Source organism: Hemitrygon akajei, chromosome 14 (assembly GCF_048418815.1).
Source record: "Hemitrygon akajei chromosome 14, sHemAka1.3, whole genome shotgun sequence".
Taxonomy (NCBI): Eukaryota; Metazoa; Chordata; class Chondrichthyes; order Myliobatiformes; family Dasyatidae; genus Hemitrygon; species Hemitrygon akajei.
Genome location: NC_133137.1, coordinates 108,785,414 through 108,804,918, shown reverse-complemented (window position 1 = coordinate 108,804,918; position 19,505 = coordinate 108,785,414). Strand labels below are relative to the sequence as shown.

Genomic DNA, 19,505 nt, shown 5'->3' with positions numbered 1-19,505 from the left:
GATGAAATTACACATGGTGGGGAAGTCTAGGTCAAGAGGGCACAGCCTCAGGGTAGAAGGGAGTCATTTAAAACAGAGATGCAGAGAAATTCCTTCAGCTAGAGGGTGATGAATTTGTGGAATTTGTTACCACTGGTGGTTGTGGAGGCCAGGTCATTGGGTCATTAAGGCAAAGCTTGATAGGTTCTTGACTGGAAAGGCATCAAAGGTTATGGAGAGAAGGCTGGGGAGTGGGGCTGTGGAGGGGAGAAAAGGATCAGCCATGATCAGACTCAATGGATCAAATAGCCTAATTCTGCTCCTTAGTCTTGTGCTCTATAGTTATTACCTCCTGAGCTCTCTTCCAGCCAGCTTTCAGATATTCACTGCTGAGAGTTGTGACTCAATAGTGAAAGATATTGATCCCCTCCCACAAACATTTCCTGGCAGCCATGAGGCAGCCTATTCTTAGAAAAAGTTGTTAAGGTAACCTGAATGAAGTTGATATACAGTCTTTAATACAATGCAATGTTATACCCCCAGCTTCAGCCTTCAGTTCTTCCTGTCTGACTGCACGCTTCAGCACCTCTTTCCCTTGGCACAAAGCCTTGGCTAAGTCAGCAGTCACTCCTTGTGCCACCAGCATGGATTGGAATTTGCCCAGAGCACAGCCATTCTGCAACACATCCTTAATATCCTTCTCCCCGGCCTTAAAGCTTCCAGCCTTCCCACACATATGAAGTAGGTGGCTTCCTATTGAAGACAGACAGAAATGTTTCAGCATTAGGGCAATATCATATGGATGTGCAGATTTGAATCTATTTGTGTGTGTGAAAATCTGTACTTGTTTTTTTAAAATTCATCTAATGGGTATGTGTCTTGTTGGCAAGTACAGCACTTGAAGCCCATTTTCCGATCTGCTGATTTGCTCAGGCATTTGAAAGTAAATCACATGGCATGATTCTGGAGTCACATTTAAGGACCAGCAATAATTCCTCCTGAATGGAAAACAGGAGTTTTGTGGCAACACACACAAAATGCTGGTAGAACGCAGCAGGCCAGGCAGCATGAATAGGAAGAAGTACAGTTGATGTTTCGGGCCGAGACCCTTCGTCAGGACTAACTGAAAGAAAAGATAGTAAGAGATTTGAAAGTGGGAGGGGGAGGGGGAGATCCGAAATGATAGGAGAAGACAGGAGAGAGAGGGATGAAGCCAAGAGCTGGAAAGTTGATTGGCAAATGTATACACAGCTGAAGAAGGGAAAGGATCATGGGACGGGCAGCCTAGGGATAAAGAAAGGGGGAGGGGAGCACCAAGAGGGAGATGGAGAGCAGGCAAAGAGTGATTGTGAGTGGGACAGAGAGAAAAAAGAGAGAGGGGAAAAAAGGAGGGGATAATAAATGTAACCCCCTGGTAAGCCTCAGGCTCGCTCAGCTCGCTTCCGTCTAGGGGGAGCAGCCTTTGGCCCCGCCAAACTGGGTAATCAGCTTGTGTGGATGCTGTGTGATGTCCCCAACATGAGTTCACTTTATAGATCTTACTGGAACTATGTACTTAATAGAGATACAATATAAAAGGAAAAGTAAAATGCACCAAACTTATCAAAGTCCAAACCACTTTGTGCATAACCGTTGGAGCTCAATTAACGAAGTCTTCTGGCCACCATTCGATCCTCTCAGACCTCCTTGACTCGTAGCTCAGGACCACCCGAAGTGATCAACCAAGTACCCCCGGCACGTCTGTCTTCGTCTACTCTCCTTGCCGAAAACCCTGGCCTTGGACCCCCCGCTCGGGGTCCGTTCCGTCGCCCAGCTTACAGCATCGCGTCCTCTCTCTCTCTCTCCCCCTCGCACCGACTCCCCAAAAGACCGCCAACAATAGCTTACAGACCCAGAAGTGAGAATAACATCTATCCCAATTGGTTAACAAATGAATACAATTCTCGTTATCAGTAATTTTAACCCAAATAAGCTTCGAGAGAAAACACCCTCACCAGTTGGCATAACAAAGAAGCATTTTTACTTTTAACAAACAAAGAAGCCATTTTGATTAACACATGCAGTAACATAAAAAAACCCTTACACCAAGAAGAAACCTCCTTACATAAATAAATAAATAAGGGATGGGGTAAGAAGGGGAGGAGGGGCATTAATGGATGTTAGAAAAATCATTGTTCATACCATCAGATTGGAGGCTACCCAGCCAGTATATAAGGTGTTGTTCCTCCAACTTGAGTGTGGCTTCATCTTGACAGTAGAGGAGGCCATGGATAGACATATCAGAATGGGAATGGGATGAGGAATTAAAATGTGTGGCCACTGGGAGATCCTGCTTTCTCTGGCGGACCGAGCGTAGGTGTTCAGCGGAACAGTCTCCCGGTCTGCGTTGGGTCTCACCAATATATAGAGGGCCGCACTTGCAGCACCGGACATAGTATATCACACCAGCCAACTCACAGGTGAAGTGTCGCCTCACCTGGAAGGACTGCCTAGGGCCCTGAAAGGTGGTGAGGGAGGAAGTGTAAGGGCAGGTGTAGCACTTGTTCAGCTGTACCAGTGGCCACACATTTTAATTCTCCCTAGGTCTCCTGTCCCATGATCCTTTCCCTTCTCTAGCTGTGTATCCCTTTTGCCAATCAACTTTCCAGCTCTTGGCTTCACCCCTCCCCCTCCAATCATTTCGGATCTCCCCTCCCCCTCCCACTTTCAAATCTCTTACTATTTCTTCTTTCAGTTAGTCCTGATGAAGGGTCTCAGCCCGAAACATTGACTGTACTTCTTACTGTAGATGCTGCCTGGCCTGCTGCATTCAACCAGCATTTTGTGTGTGTTGCTTGAATTTCCAGCATCTGCAGATTTCCTTGTGTTTGTTTTTGTGGCAGTTGTGGCTACCACCACTGATCTAGATTTTCAATTTCAGATTTAAAATGATGTACAAATTTCACAGTTGGCACATTGGCGTCTCAAATCATGTCTCTAGACCATCAGGTCTCTGTATTATTAGTTTTGTAATGCAAACCATTGAATGGTGTTTGGCTGAGATCCATCATCCCCAGATCTCCCCACCTCAAGACAGATGGTGCAGTTTTCTCGCAAACAATAAATGCTCTGGGTTGTGGGGATATTCAAAATATTCATTTCCTTTTAAAAAGTAGACCTCCCAAACAGGAGAGAATAGTCAGCTAATTAGCTCTGTAACTCAGCAAGACTAGGCCAACTATTATCAATGAAATTACAGGTACGGCTGAGATCAGTAAGCTCCACATAGCCAGACACTTTATGGTCTCTTTGACCTGGTATTACACTATGTTGCACTTTTACCCATCATTCAACCATCCAGCTATTGTATATTACACATTGGACCAAATCCACACTTAACCTGCAATCTGAAGCTTTGAAGCTGGGTTACTGCCTATTTTTAAGATCCTCAATAAGGACCAAGGGTTTCCTGTGATGCTTCTTTTTATAAGACATGACAGATGCATAAAGCTTAAGCCCAAACTGGACTCAGGATTGCACTGTGTGGCCAGGACCCATTGGAGTAAAAACACCTGTACTTGAACAGCCAATGAAATGATCAACAAATTGTCTAAGAATTTCTGCACATGTATCAAAGAAAATTACTAATCTAAATCGATTAGTATCTTTGAAAAGAAATTGGACCTATACAGAAGGAGAATAATAGATAGTCCAAATCACATTCCAGATTTCTTTGTGCATTTTATTACCAGACTGCCTATCACACACACATTGGCTCTGGTTTTGACCAAGTACTAACCTAAGCAGGTGACAAGCTCCTCCAAGTCCTTAGGACCCTTGCCTTTCAGGCATTCAATGGACTCAATGACTTCCAGTGAATTCCCAATACATCTGCCAATGGGATTGTCCATCTTGGAGAGAGCAGCAGCTGTCTGAATGCCTAAGCAATTTCCAACATTTACCTGAGGGTTATAAAAAAAAATACTGTCCTGTAACTGGACCTCTTCCATAGAGAAGTAACCATGCAAAGATCAGAAGTTCGAAAACATTTTGGAAAGTTGTAGGGTGAGGTGGGGGAGGGGCTGACAAGAGCATAATTTATTGGGAACAATGGGCGGAGAGGAAACTTTGGAATTTCCTTCTAGATGAGGAGGCTTTTGAATGAAGCTTCAAAACCTTCATCACTATGACCCTTGTTATCAGTCATTAAGGGCGGGTCTAAATCCTATGAGTCTTATAGATTTTAACATCAATCTTTGAAGTCCTCAGTTTGCACACTTCTTCATGTCCTGCTTACTCTAGCCTTAAATGTGACCATATGGTTATAGCGATGTTTTCCCTCCTTTCTTCTCCAGTTCACTGGCTTCTCTAAAGGTGGAAAGTCCATTGAGCCCAAACCATTGCTTATCTGTGTAGCAAGGGAATAAATCTCAGACAGGTGTATTCTCTTGCTTACAATCTGCAGTGTGATGGAAAGATTTAGGGTCTGGTGTAGAAGGGAAATCTCTGTGGCTTCTGCCATTGTTGGCGTGCCAACTGTTTAATACCAATTTGATTATCCTCACTGTTATAAACAGCAGATCCACAAAATATATAACCCCATCATTTCCTTTCAGTCAATGGTATCACAGGGACAGCGGAAAAACATGGACAGGATTACAAGGTAGATGCCACACATGGAAGGAACCCTGCATTACATCAAATGTCAATAGAAAGTGAGACTAAACCAGTCCAATGTATCAACTCCAATCCTTCCCTAACAAATCCACTTGGACTGCTACATGCCCATTTCCTGCCTACTGACCAAGTATTGTGCCAGCTCTCTGGCTCGATTGATGTCCTTATATAGAGCTCCTTCTCCAAATTTCACATCCAGTATGAGGGCAGCCAGGGATTCAGCTCCTTTCTTTGATATTATGGAACCTGAAAATCAGATGGTACATGTTAACAGTAATTTCTCACTGGGGAATGGTGAGAGAATATTAAGCTGCCCTCCTGCAATGCCATTGTGTTGACCGAGATCCATTAAACCCCCCTAGCCTGCCTTACCCATGTGAATCAGAAATTTAACATTGACTTTTTTTTCTCTGAAGTGTTTGGGAAACTTTAGTCAAATAGAAGAAAATAGTGACTGTAAAAACAAAACACACACACAAATACACAAGGTGGGAAAAGGAAATGTGCTGTGGTTTGGCTTCCACGTGTGAGGTTCAAAGAAGCAGGGACTTCATTGTAGTTATATTCAGCACTGTGGAGACCACATTTAAAACCATCTTCACAATTAGGTTTCTCCTGCCCACATAAAGAAGATGCTGGGCTTAGATAATGTCCAGCAATAATTCTCTCATTAGTGCTGAGATGGAGGTGATCACTAGTGGAGGTGGCATTGGAGGGGAAGCTGAGCAAATGAGGATAGACAGATTGGGTGTTTTGCCTGGGAGTGAAAAAGTTACAGCATATTCTGAATGTAGGCTTAAATTACTGAGAAGGGTCACTGTGGGAGATGGGAATTTCTCCCTTCTTGTAAGTTTAAAGGAAATCCTGAAATATCTGAATTAGAAAAGATTAGTAATCTATGTGAATGCAAAAAGTACAGAAAATAGGAGACATCTTTATCTGGGAGAAGTTAGCAACTGTTAGTAACATCCACAGATTAAGCTCAATGACTGAATGGCAGCTTGAGAGAATCCAGCAAAAATTTTGAGGCATGGGTAAAGCCGGTGGAATGTTTTTCCAGGGATGAAAATGTCAAATAATAGAGGGTAAAGTTTTAAATTGAGTGGGGGAAAGTTTAAAGGAATTACGTGAGACAAGTTTTTTTAGACAGAGAGCACCATGTGCCTGAAATGCACTACCAGGGCTTGGTGGAAGCAGACATGAGATGAGTTTCAGAGGCTCCTAGGCAGACACATGAACATGCAGAGAATGAAGGGATACAAGTCATGTGCAGGCAGGATGGATTAGTTTACCTTGGCAACAGTCACTGTAGATAATTGTGAACCGAAGGACCTGTTCCTGTGCATGTTTTATGTTATAAGCCAGGCAAGGATATGTTCCAGGGTGCACTCAGAGGGGACAGGTACAGTGAAGGAAGGATAAGGGAACTAAGGTCGGTTGAGAAGTAAATGTCATTTATTTTTTTAAAATTGCAAAGCTTGGAAAAAGGTAGTGCCTCCTGTTTCCCTTCAGTTATGGGCCATAATTGGTATGCTGTATATCCTTCAGTTCTCACAAGCCTAATCAGGTTATCCCAAAAATCAGCTGGTAGCTGGCTAGGTTCCATTAATGATTGTCAATGATACATCATATTCTGTCAGTGCTTCAATAACCAGCTGCCTGAGTTCCAATAACTCAAGATCTGTGATCCATTAACTTGCTGTCAATAATCCAGAGGTCATCTGCTTGAGATCCATTAAGTTATTTTAAGATCCATTGACCGCTAATATTGACCTTTTAGCCAGCCTTTTTAAATTAGTAAGAGTCAGGGGTCCACTCACCTGCGTCAGTGATCCAGTAACACACTTTCAGCGACTCTCTTAACTGCTGCTAGTGATCCAGACACCCATTGTTAGTAATGCACTATCCTGAGTTTAGTGATCAATTAACCCACTGTCAGAGTTCTGCTCATCAACCATTAGTGATCTACTGTTAAAGAACTACCAGTGATCCATAAACTGAACCAAATGGCAATGATGATCCACAATCTACTTCAGAGTACAGCCAAGATGTTATCAATTATTCAATCACGCACAGTCAATAAAGCATTAACCCACTGTCAGTGATCCACCAACTGCCTGTCAGGTTCTACAAACCAGTTAACGCCATGCTACTAACCTGCTATCAGTGGCAGACTGTCAACAGTTGATGTGATGTCCCTGATAGCGTACATCTTCTTATCAGCAGGAACCAAATCTGGTGTTTGCCCAACAATGCAACATCCAACCGCAGCCAAGATCTGTTTCACCTACAGAGAAAAATCTAGCAATTACTCTGATTCCAGCACACTACTTTGAGCACAGGCTCTGACCTGTAGATGGTGTCTGACACAGAGATGGAGCCATAGTGAACACAGTTAGGGTCTTTACATACCACAAAGTAAGATAACTCTATAGGGAGTCACTGGGCAAGAAATAGATCTTAACTTACTGGAACCCATTGGAAAATACTCACATCTCTTCTTTCATAAAATTTATACTGATCAGTGGTCCAAAAAGTTAACTCAAAAATATCCTCACAGCCAGACATACTAAAGATCAGTGAATTCTTCCACATCAGATGATACAGTTTGAAGAACAAGCCCCACAGAGTCTCCTGTCCTCTATCCTGGGGATTTTTGATGACAGCAAGAAAGAGAATCTGGACCACCCACAAGATGAATATGGCTTGTGATGGACTTGGCACCATAGGACTGCATCAGCCCAGATCTGTTGGAAGTGCACTTGGAAGCATGTCAGCTTTTTTGAGGAAGGATATCACCAATTTCACTCACAAGCAAAAAAGATTGGAAACTGGTGACCATCCTCATTATTTAATGAGGATCACAAAAGATTTCCCCATCATGTTAAGGTGCTCTAGTGCTCCACCTTGGTTAGAACTTCACCTACAGTTTCATAATGCCTTATGAACACTGACCCTTGGTTCTAGAGACATTCCTTCCACTGCAACCCTGTCAAGACACCTCAATATCAAGATGCTTCAGTCAAGCCACTGCTCATTGCTTTAAGCTCCAGCTGTTACAAGTCTAGTGTGTCCATCCTTTTCCCATAAGGCCCATCCATTCCAGGAATTAGTCTAGTCAATTTACTCTGAACTGCTTCTACCACATTAATGTCCTTCCATAAACAAGGAGACCAATCTTCTACACTGTTCTCCAGAAATGTTCCCACTAATGCCATATTAACTGAAATATAACCTCTTGCTTTGCATTCAGTTCACCTAACAATAAATAACAACATTCTTTTAGAATTCCTACTTACCTACAATCTAGCTTTTTATAAATCATCTTCCAGGATACCTTGGCATCTCAGAGCTCTGCAGTCTCTCAGATAATATGCTTCTCCCTTGTTCTCCTGATGAATTTACATGTGTAAAAGTAGATTACATCTCTTGAGATACAGCATCAAGTCTCCATAGAAAGGGTGGAAACATCTACACTTGTAGTTATCTTTGTGTGTGGCTCTGCTACTGCTATTCTCAGCATGCAAACATTGAGTCACTTTATGCTGAGGTGGGTTTTGCAATAACACATTTACATGGACCATACCATTCCATCTATCCCTCACTGCCAGAAAAGCTTGTGCAGAAAAATACTTTTAACCATAAGGCAGTCATGCAGTGGTCTGCACAGAATGTTCTCAGGACTGTAGGAATAGGAGATCTGGATTCCATTAGAAGGTTCCTAAACAGAATGCCTTACCAACAAAAGTGTTGATGAGAAAAATTCTTCAATGCTATTGTTGTTCACTGTCCTTGAAGTGACAGCAATGGGAATCTCCTTTTGGAATACACATTTACCAAGATGATTGGAAAGAGATGCAATGCCATTTGTCAAGGTTTGCCATAAATAGTACATGATTATTACAGGATTCCATTTTGTTCAAGAAAGGGAGTAGAAATAATCCAGGAAATTATAGATCAATGAGTCTTACTTCGGTGGTGGGCAAGCTGTTAGAGAAGATCCTGAGAGGCAGGATTTATGAGAACTTGGAGAGACATAATCTGATTAGGGATAGTCAGCATGGCTTTGTTAAAGGTAGGTCATGCCTTACAAACCTAATTGAATTATTTGAGGATGTAACAAAACACATTGATAAAGGTAGAGCAGTGAATGTAGTGTACATGGATTTCAGTAAGGCATTTGATAAGGTTTCCCATGCGAGGCTTATTCAGAAAGTAATGAGGCATGTGATCCAAGGAGACCTTGCTCTGTGGATCCAGAATTGGCTTGACCAGAAAAGGCAAAGGGTGGTGACCAGTGGTGTTCCTCAGGGATCTGTTCTGCAACACCTTCTCTTTGTGAGTTTTGTAGATGATCTGGATGAGAAAGTGGAGGAATGGATTAGTAAGTTTGCTGATGACACAAAGGTTGGAGGTGTTGTGGATAGTCTGGAGGGTTCTCAGTGGTTACAGCGGGACATCGATAAGATGCAGAGCTGGGCTGAGAAGTGGCAGATGTTGTTCAACCCAGATAAGTGTGAAGTGGTTCATTTTGGTAGGTCATATTTGAAGACAGAATATAATATTAATGGTAAGGCTCTTGGCAGTGTGGAGGATCAGCAAGATCTTGGGGTCCATGTCCATAGGACAATCAAAGCTGCTGCACAGGTTGACCGTGTTGTTAAGAAGGTGTATGGTGTGTTGAACTTCATCAACCGTGGAACTGAGTTCAAGAGCCACGAGGTAATGTTACAGCTATACAAGACCTTGGTTAGACCCCGCTTGGGAGTACTGTGTACAGTTCTGGTCACCTCATTACAGGAAGGATATGGATACTATAGAGAGACTGCAGAGGAGATTAACAAGAATGTTGCTTGGATTGGAGAACATGCCTTATGAGAATAGGTAGAGTGAACAGCCTTTCTCCTTGGAGCGATAAAGGATGAGAGGTGACTTGATAGAAGTGTATAAGGTGATGAGAGGCATTGATTGTGTAGATAGCCAGAGGCTTTTTCCCCAGGTCTGAAATAGCTAACACAAGGGGACATAGCTTTAAGGTGCTTGGAAGTAGGTTCAAGGGGGTTGTTAGAGATATCTTTTTCCATACAGAGAGTGGTGAGTGGAATGCACTGCCAGTGAAGGTGGTAGAGGTGGATACAGTAGGATCTTTTAAGAGACTCTTCAATAGGCACATAGGACTTAGAAAAATAGAGGGTTATGCAGTAGGGAAATTCTAGGTAGCATCTAGATTAGGTTACATGGTCAGCACAACATTGTGGGCTGAAAGGCCTGTAATGTGCTGTAGATTTTCTATGTTTTCTATGTTCTATAGATTGTTCTCAGGAACACACAGGAAATCAATTATCCACTGGTTCTGCAAGATTAACAACTCAGTGAAAGATGTCTGTTGTTCTATCCATGACTTGCTGGATGGACAGAGTGAAGAGCTCCCCACAATTAAATGTTGCAGTCTGCAAGTTCCAATGTCCAGTTCCAGCTTGATGCAGCTGCCATGAAGTCTTCTATATGGTTAAGCCACATTTTAAGGCCCTCCCGCTATTAAATACTAAGGGGTGGAGCTGTGGAAAAATATCTCAGAGTGTTTATTGTGAAACATTTGTAAAGGAAATAATTCATGGCACATCATGTAGATACTGTAAATGGAATTAAGCTTTCTCCTGTCCATGTATTGTCTTTCTAAAACAAAAGAGATGATCACTGACTTCAGGAGATCAAAGGACAGAGTACACCTCCCCCATATACATGGAGGGGTAGTAGAAAGTGTGGAAAACCTAAAGTTCCTTGGAGTTATGCTGTCAAAACAGCTGATATGAACCACCAACACCTCACTGCTTGTAAAAAAGGCACAACAAAGGCTCTTCTTCCTCAGAAAGCTGAAATAGGCCAAACTCCCACAAAAGCTGTTGTTTAATTTCTACAGGAGCACAATTGAAACCATCCTGACCAACAATGCCACAGTGTGGTATGCCAGCTGTACAGCCGCCGAGCGACAGACAAGACCTGCATTGCATGGTGAAGGCAGCCCATCGAATTGTCAGGATGGAGCTCCCAGGACTGGACACCATCTATTCCAACAGACTCAGGAGGGAAGCAATCAGCATAACCAGAAACACCACACACCCTGGCCACTCCCTGTTTGACCCGCTGCCATCCAGCAGAAGGTTCAGGACACTAAAAGCCAGAACAAATAGAATGAGGAACAGCTTCTATCCCAGAGCTGTGGCCTTCATCACACCACTCCCACAGAAGAATGACTGAAACTGTGAGCACACACATGCACACACAAGGACTCAAATACTTGCACTAACGGCACTTTGTGCATTACTGTGATATTCTGGTGCTGCTGCAACTTATTTTCTGCTACTTATCTATTTGATACTGTTTTTCTATTACTGTCTTGTTTTTATCTACCGCTTTATTTAATTGCCTGAGAGGAAGCCAAACAGAGTTTCATTGCACCTATGACAAAAAAGATCATTCAATATCATTTCAATATATATCAAGTATTGGTTGTTTTATTATTGAATTTATTATCATATACATTTGCAAATTTATTTTAAAAATAGAACTGTTTAGACTATGCAGTTAGTAGCCACTTTCAACTGGACAATAACCATTAATAATTATTTAATCTGATTGTATGGCATTTCTCTTTATTCAAGGGGAGATTTATTCACTGTATATTGATATACAGTACATATACTGTCTGCATGGAGATGAACAAGGTAAGGATTACAGATATGCAACTTCACAAATACACTTATTTAGAATAATTTAGTCATAATTACATAGATTACTATTTATTTGGAATACAGGTTATTTACAATGTAATCATACAGATTCACAGCTTAATTTTAGGAGCATAATTCCCTGAAGTCAAATTATATGCATTGTTATATCTCATTACGTTTATGAGTTCCATTAATAGGAATATACTGTTTTTATGTGCTTTGATGTTGTGGGGGTGGAACTGGACTCTCTGACGGTGGTGTCTGAAAAGAGGATGCTGTCCAAGTTGCATGCCATCTTGGACAATGACTCCCATCCACTCCATAATGTACTGGTTAGGCACAGGAGTACATTCAGCCAGAGACTCATTCCACCGAGATGTAACACTGAGCGTCATAGGAAGTCATTCCTACCTGTGGCCATTAAACTTTACAACTCCTCCCTTGGAGTGTCAGACACCCTGAGCCAATAGGCTGGTCCTAGACTTATTTCCACTTGGCATGATTAACTCATTATTATTTAATTATTTATGGTTTTAATATTGCTATATTTCTACACTATTCTTGGTTGGCGTGGCTGTAACGAAACCCAATTTCCCTTGGGATCAATGAAGTATGTCTGTCTGTCTGTCTGACTTTATGTATTGAAACCAGAAAATCACAAGGACTGATTGGTTTAAAATCTAAAATAGGTTACTTATGGCCTTCAGTAAATGTCTGCTGCTATCCAATACAGTTTAGACTGCGTGTTATATACTTGTCAGGGTAGTATGCTTAACTACATTTCCCTGTCTGTTGGGCCAGGGATGAGAACTATTTGTGGCTTTGATATGACACACATCATCGATAAGAGTCCAGAGATAGTTCAGCATCACCATCCGCAGGAGTCTAGCGGAATTGCAAGTACCTGGGACAAATGATTATACAGTGAAGTGAAAAACATTAATTCATTCACAGGAAGATGACACAAGGCATTTATTGCCCATCCGCAATTGCCCACTGAGTTTTCTGCCACCTCAACAGGTAGTCAAATTGGTAGGTCTAGAGTCACATTTTTGCTTCCAGGTTACAGGGAAGCTAAGATCCTAACCAATGGATCTACTACATAAAGTATTTCAATAAAGACTGGTGTCAAACGAGGTTGCATCTTTGCCCTGACATTTTTCTTAATCTTTCTCACTGCAGTGCTGCTCCTCACCTCCAACAAATGCCCAGTAGCAGTGGAACAAATATTCAGAGCTCATGGAAAATCACAATCTACGGTAATTACAGTCCTGAACAAGAGTTACCCGAACTCAGTAGTCAAGCTGTGGCATGCAGACAATACTTGCATATGCACGTTCAGTGGCTGAGTTCCAAATCATCGTTGACTCATTCATTGAAGCATGAGAGGATAGTCCTTATACTCAACATCAGAATGAATAAGGTGTTCAACCAATCTGCCCCCACTCCATTGTACATATTGCTCTGCAATAATGAATGAGCAGTAGTGGAGTGTGTATTAAGCTTCAAATTCCTTGGTGTCCACATTTCCAAGGATCTCACCTGGTCCCTGCACTCCTCCATCCTGATCAAAAAGGTGCAACAGCGCCTTTATTTCCTGTGGAGCATCAAGGAAATTCACCTCTGTCCCAGGATACTGATGGATTTTTACCACTGTACCACTGAGAGCATACTCACCAACTGCATCTCAGTGTGGTATGGCAATTGTCCTGTATTAGACCGCAAAGCACTCCAGCGTGTGGTGAAAACTGCCCAGTGAATTATCGTCACCCAATTGCCCACCATTGAGAACATCTACCATAAACGCTGTCTGGGCAGGGTGAAAAGCATTATCAAGGATGCATCTCACCCTAACCATGCACTTTTTACTCTCCTCCCATCCGGTAGGCGCTACAGGAGCCTCCACTTCCTCACCAGCAGGCACAGGAAGAGTTTCTTCCCTGAGGCTGTGATCCTGCTGAACCTCACATCACAGTGCTAAGCTGTATTGCACCCATATTGGACTGTCTCAGTACTTTCATATTTGTGTGCTGTAGCACTTACTTTTTATTCACAGTTATTTTGTAAATAACACTATTCTTTGCATTTCTGATGAGATGCTACCTGCATTTCATTGGCTTTGTGTCTGTACTCAGCACAATGACAATAAAGTTGAATCTAATCTAAAAAAAAGCTCAGAGCGAGACTCTAGAAAACATAGACCACTCCCCAATCTTGGGGACCATCCTTAGACAAAAGGAGATATCATTGATAAAATTCACCACTGTCTTCAATTCACCACATACTTTAGTTCATTCAAAAAAAAGTGTTTGAAGATCAAGACCCCAGTCATGATATAAAATTCATGGTATTCCAAGGAGGAGTGATATCTGTCCCTCTACATTTCTGAGACCTGGATTATCAACAGGAGACATTACATGCTACTTGAAAGATAACTGCAATGGTATCTCTACTAAAATCCTTCAAATTCCCTGGAAAGATAAGTGAGTCCAGTGTTCCCTCCTTGCCAACATCACCACAACTGAAGCCTTAATAATCTCAATCACTGCCATTTTGCTAACAAGCCCAACATCAGATTCTGCAAACAAGCAGAAGGCCAGAGGGTAAAACAGTCAAGATCCTTCTTAAAAATTACAATAATTTTACTGAATCTTGTGAACTTCTGTCCCATGACAGAAACTAACTATTGACATACCCAGTTAAGCACTTCATGTCTGATTGATGGGTAGGTCTGTCATTCCTATCATGGCCTCATGAATTACATTTAAATCCACAAAATCAGAGTGGATGTAAATCAGTTCTGATCCCGAAGCACTGCCCAAGGATGAGAAAACAGCCTAGACCAGATTGGGATGACAAAATTTCCCTGAAAGGATGAGTCAAGCAGATGGGTGTTGCAATAAACTGTAGTAATATTGTGACTATTATTATTAGACCTTCAATCAAGATATACTTAGTTATATTTAAAGTCCTTAATTCAAGTTCAAGTTTAAATACATTCTACCATACATGAATATGGTCAAACGAAACAGCATTCCTCTGAGGCTAAAGTGCAAAACACATTACCAAGTGCACACAGCACATACGGTTACAATTTCAGAAAAACATACAGTCACAAGGAAAACATATATAACCTAAGATCCTGAGTGTCCAGCATGTTCTTTCACTGAGCAAACACTGAGGGGCAGCACTGACAGGAGGGGCAAAGCCCCAACCCAGAATAGATTCTACTGCACCCCACGGAGGCTCTCCCACATTGCCTTGGCGTTTTCTCTCCTGGCCGGCTGCAACGGACGATTCCACAGCCTCAGCCTAGTCCTCACCCCAACTGACACAATGCAGTTCCCCACCATCAGTCTCGCCAATTAAATAGTGAACCGGACTTGCAGTGTTCTACACTACCAATGTCCAACAGGGTATCACATGTGATCATAATGAAGACAAAAGACACAATGAAGACACTAAGACAAAACCGTACACAACTGTGCACCGTCCAATGGTACACAACAAAGAGGATACCAAAAGTTTCTTCAGACACAAAGTGTAAAAGAGATGCGAAAGTGAGTATCAGACCGCAGGAAAATTATGCTGGAGAAGTAGTAATGGATGAACAAGGAAATGCCAGACAAACTGATTAAGTATTTTGCATCAATCTTCACTGTGGAAGACATTAACAATATGCTGGATGTTTGAGAGTGTCAGAGGGCAGAAATGTGTGAAGTTGCCATTACTAGAGAAAAGGTTCTTGGGAAACTGAAAGGTGTGAAGGTAGATAAGTTACCTGGACCAGATGGTGTACACTGTACTGGATTCTGAAAGAGGTGGCTGAAGAGATTGTGGAGGCATTAGTAATGATCATTCAAGAATCAACTGATTCTAGCACATTTCCAGAAGAATGGGAAATTGCAAATATCTTTCTGCTCTTCAAGAAGAGAGAGAGAGAGAGAGAGAGAGAGAGTGTGAGTGAGTGAGTGAGTGAGTGAGTGAGTGAGTGAGTGAGTGAGTGAGTGAGTGAGTCAGAAACTATAGGCTAGTTAGTCTGACCTCAGTGGTTGGGAAGATGTTGAAGTCAATTGTTACAGATATAGTTTCAGAGTACTTGGAAGCAAATGATAAAACAGGCAGTAGTCAGTATGGTTTCCTCATGGGAAAATCTTGCCTGACAAATCTGTTGGGAATTCTTTGAAGGAATCAAAAACAGAAGACAAAGGAGAATCAATTGATGTTGTGTAATTGGATTTTCAGAAAGCCATTGACAAATTGCCATACATGAGGCTGTTTAGCAAGCTAAGAGCCCATGATGTTACCAGAAATGGATAAAGCAGTGGCTGATTGACAGGAGGAAGAGAGAATAAAGGAAGCCTTTTCTGGTTTGCTGCCAGTGACTGCTGGTGTTCCACAGGGGTTCAAGTTGGGACAGCTTTTTTTCATGTTTTCTGTCAATGATTTGGATGATAGAATTGATGGCATTGTGGCTAAGTTTGCAGACGTTATGAAGATAGAAGGAAGGGCAGGTAGTTTTGAGAAAATAGAAAGGCCACAGAAGCACTTAGACAGATTAGGAATGCAGTGTTGGGAAGTGTATGATCATGCACTTTAAGATAGAAAAAAATAAAAGGGTAGACTATTTTCTAAATAGAGAGAAAATTTTAAAATCTGAGGTGCATAGGGACTTGAGAGTCCTTGTGCAGGATTCCCTAAAAGTTAATTTGCAGTTTGAGTCTATGGTGAGGAAGGCAAATGCAGTGTTAGCATTCATTTCAAGAGGATTAGAATATGAAAGCAAGGATGTAATGGTGAGGCTTTATAAAGCACTAATGATGCCTCACTTAGAATACTGTGAGTAGTTTTGGTCTCCTTATCTAAGAAAGGATGTGCTGACTTTGGAGAGAGTTCAAAGGAGGTTCACAAAAATATTCTGGCCTTGAAACACTTGTCATGTGAAGAGTGTTTCATGGCTCTGGGCCTGTATTCACTGGAACTTAGAAGAGGGGTGACCTCATTGAAACCCATTGAGTGTTGAAAGAGTGGAGTGGATGTAGTGAGGATATTTCCTATAGTGGGACAGTCTAAGACCAGAGGACACAGCCTTAGAATAGAGGGCATCCTTTTAAAACAGAGATGAGGATGAATTTGTTTAGCCAGACAGTAGTGAATCTGTGGAATTCATTTGCACAGGTGGTTGTGGAAGTCTAGTCATTAAGTAAATTTAAGGCAGAGGTGGATAGATTCTTGATTTGTCAGGGCATTAACAGGGGAGAAGACAGGAGACTGGGTCTGATAGGGAAAATTGATCAGCTACAATGAAATGACCAAGGAGACTCAATGGGCTAAATGGCTCAATTCTGTTCTTACATCTTATGGTCCAAGTCCAGGTGACAATACAACTACGACATATAACAAATCCAGCTCCATCGCTAATGAGCAGCTCACCGATGAGACAGTCCTGCAGTACCTGATCTTCTTATCATCCTGCAGTGACGATTGTAAAAGATGAACAAGTACACCTTTGATTGGACCTGGAGTGGCCACTGTGTCCAAGCACGCTGCCATCTTACCAGAGGGGCACTGACATACAAACACATTTGGACTCTAGAGTTACTCAGTATGGAAACAGGTGCTTTGGTTCAACCAAACTGTATATTTCAGCTGTTCCTATTATCTGCATTTGGTCCAAATCTTCAATAACCTTTCCTGTTCACCTACCTGTCTAAATATCCTTTAAACATTGTAATTGTATCCACCTCTTTCATATCCCTATCTCCTTGGTGGTAGTGAATTGAATTGAATGATCTTTATTGTCATTATACATAGGTATAATGAAATTCTGTTTGGCTTCCTCTCAGGCAATTAAATAAAGCGGTAGATAAAAACAAGGCAGTAATAGAAAAACAGTTTTAATTAGATAAGTAGCAGAAAATAAGTTGCAGCAGCACCAGAATATCACACTAATGCACAAAGTGTCATTAGTGCAAGCATTTGAGTCCTTGTGTGTGCATGTGTGTGCTCACAGTTTCAGTCATTGTTCTGTGAGAGTGGTGTGATGGAGGCCACAGCTCTGGGGTAGAGGCTGTTCCTCAGTCTATTTGTTCTGACTTTTAGTGTCCTGAACCTTTTGCTGGATGGCAGCGGGTCAAACAGGGAGTGGTCAGGATGTGTGGTGTTTCTGGTTATGCTGATTGCTTCCCTCCTGAGTCTGCTGGAATAGATGGTGTCCAGTCCTGGGAGCTCCATCCTGACAATTCGCTGGGCCGCCTTCACCACACGATGCAGGTCTTGTTGCTCGGCGGCTGTGCAGCTGGCACACCACACGGTGGCGCTGTTGGTCAGGATGGTTTCAATTGTGCTTCTGTAGAAGTTAAGCAACAGCTTTTGTAGGAGTTTGGCCTGTTTCAGCTTTCTGAGGAAGAAGAGTCTTTGTTGTGCCTTTTTTTACAAGCAGCGAGGTGTTGGTGGTCCATGCCAGCTGTTTTGACAACATAACTCCAAGGAACTTTAGGTTTTCCACACTTTCCACTACCTCTCCATGTATATGGGGGAGGTGTACTCTGTCCTTTGATCTCCTGAAGTCAATGATCATCTCTTTTGTTTTAGAAGTGTTACAGACCAGATGATAACATGTTCTTGAATTCTTCATTATTGTCACTACTGCATTGTTTTTTGCACAACTTCAGTTTGTACACTTTACACTGTTCCTTTGTTTTTGTACCTGTTGTTGGTGAATGGGACTGCAGCAGGTCACCTGCAGGGGATTTTCATGTTTTTTTCTCTCCAATTGATGATGGTTTCAATTTATAACTATATAACCATATAACAATTACAGCATGAAAACAGGCCAACTCGACCCTTCTAGTCCGTGCTGAATGCTTACTCTCACCTAGTCCCACTGGCCCGCACTCAGCCTGTAACCCTCCATTCCTTTCCTGTCCATATACCTATTCAATTTTACTTTAAATGACAATACCGAACCTGCCTCTACCACTTTTACTGGAAGCTTGTTCCACACAGCTACTACTCTCTGAGTAAAGAAATTCCCCCTCGAGTTACCCTTAAACTTTTGCCCCCTAACTCAGTTCATGTCCTTTTGTTTGAATCTCCCCTACTCTCAATGGAAAAAGCCTATCCACATCAACTCTATCTATCCCCCTCATAATTTTAAATACCCCTATCAAGTCCTCTCTCAACCTTCTACGCTCCAAAGAATAAAGCCCTAACTTGTTCAACCTTTCTCTGTAACTTAGGTGCTGAAACCCAGGTAACATTCTAGTAAATCTCCTCTGTACTGTCTCTATTTTGTTGACATCTTTTTTATAATTCGGTGACCAGAACTGTACACAATACTCCAAATTCAGCCTTACCAATGTCTTGTACAATTTTAACATTACATCCCAACTCCTATATTCAATGCTCTGATTTATAAAGGCCAACATACCAAGAGTTTTCTTCACCACCCTATCCACGTGAGATTCCACCTTCAGGGAACTATGCACCATTATTCCTAGATCACTCTGTTCGACTGCATTCTTCAATGCCCTACCGTTTACCATATATGTCCTATTTGGATTATTCCTACCAAAATGTAGCACCTCACACTTATCAGCATGAAACTCCATCTGCTATCATTCAGCCCGCTTTTCATTTCTTCCAGTGGGTTATATAGCTGCCCGTTAGATGACTAGTATCTTTAGTTAAACTCAAGGCACCACAACTGTGCGGGTAGGCTGGGCTTTCCCATCTGTCATTTATAGCTCCTGAAATATGAGCTATACAGTACTTGCTTAGGATGCTGCAGAGAGCTGCAAACTCAGCCATCGCTGTCATGGTCACTAGCCTCCCTAGCACCACCTTCAAATGGTGATTCCTCAAGGTGGTAGCATCCATCATTAAGGGACCCCATCACCCAGGACACACCCTCTTCTCATTTCTACCATTAAGGAGGAGGTACAGGAGCCTGAAGACAAACACTCAATGTTTCAGGAATAGCTTCTTCCCCTTCATTAGATTTCTCAATGAACTATTTTTGCCTCTCTTTTTTCCACTGGTTCATTAATTTAATAAACACAAAGTACACTGCAGATGCTGCAGTCAAGTCAACACATACAAACAAGCTGGATGAACTCAGCAGGTCGGGCAGCATCC

At 42.0% G+C, this 19,505-nt stretch overlaps 1 protein-coding gene across 4 annotated transcripts in view; it reads right to left on the bottom strand.

Moving 5' to 3' along the window:
- The window catches only part of tymp (thymidine phosphorylase), a 58,260-nt gene that overhangs the window by 17,459 nt on the left and 21,296 nt on the right, over nucleotides 1–19,505 (bottom strand). For all 4 annotated transcript variants that reach the window (XM_073066909.1, XM_073066910.1, XM_073066908.1 and 1 more), the window contains 4 exons: nucleotides 6,793–6,922; nucleotides 4,763–4,881; nucleotides 3,758–3,920; nucleotides 517–732 (listed from right to left, as the gene is read on the bottom strand). In XM_073066909.1, coding sequence (XP_072923010.1) covers nucleotides 517–732; nucleotides 3,758–3,920; nucleotides 4,763–4,881; nucleotides 6,793–6,922 — 628 coding nt within the window. The remainder of the gene's footprint in view (nucleotides 1–516; nucleotides 733–3,757; nucleotides 3,921–4,762; nucleotides 4,882–6,792; nucleotides 6,923–19,505) is intronic.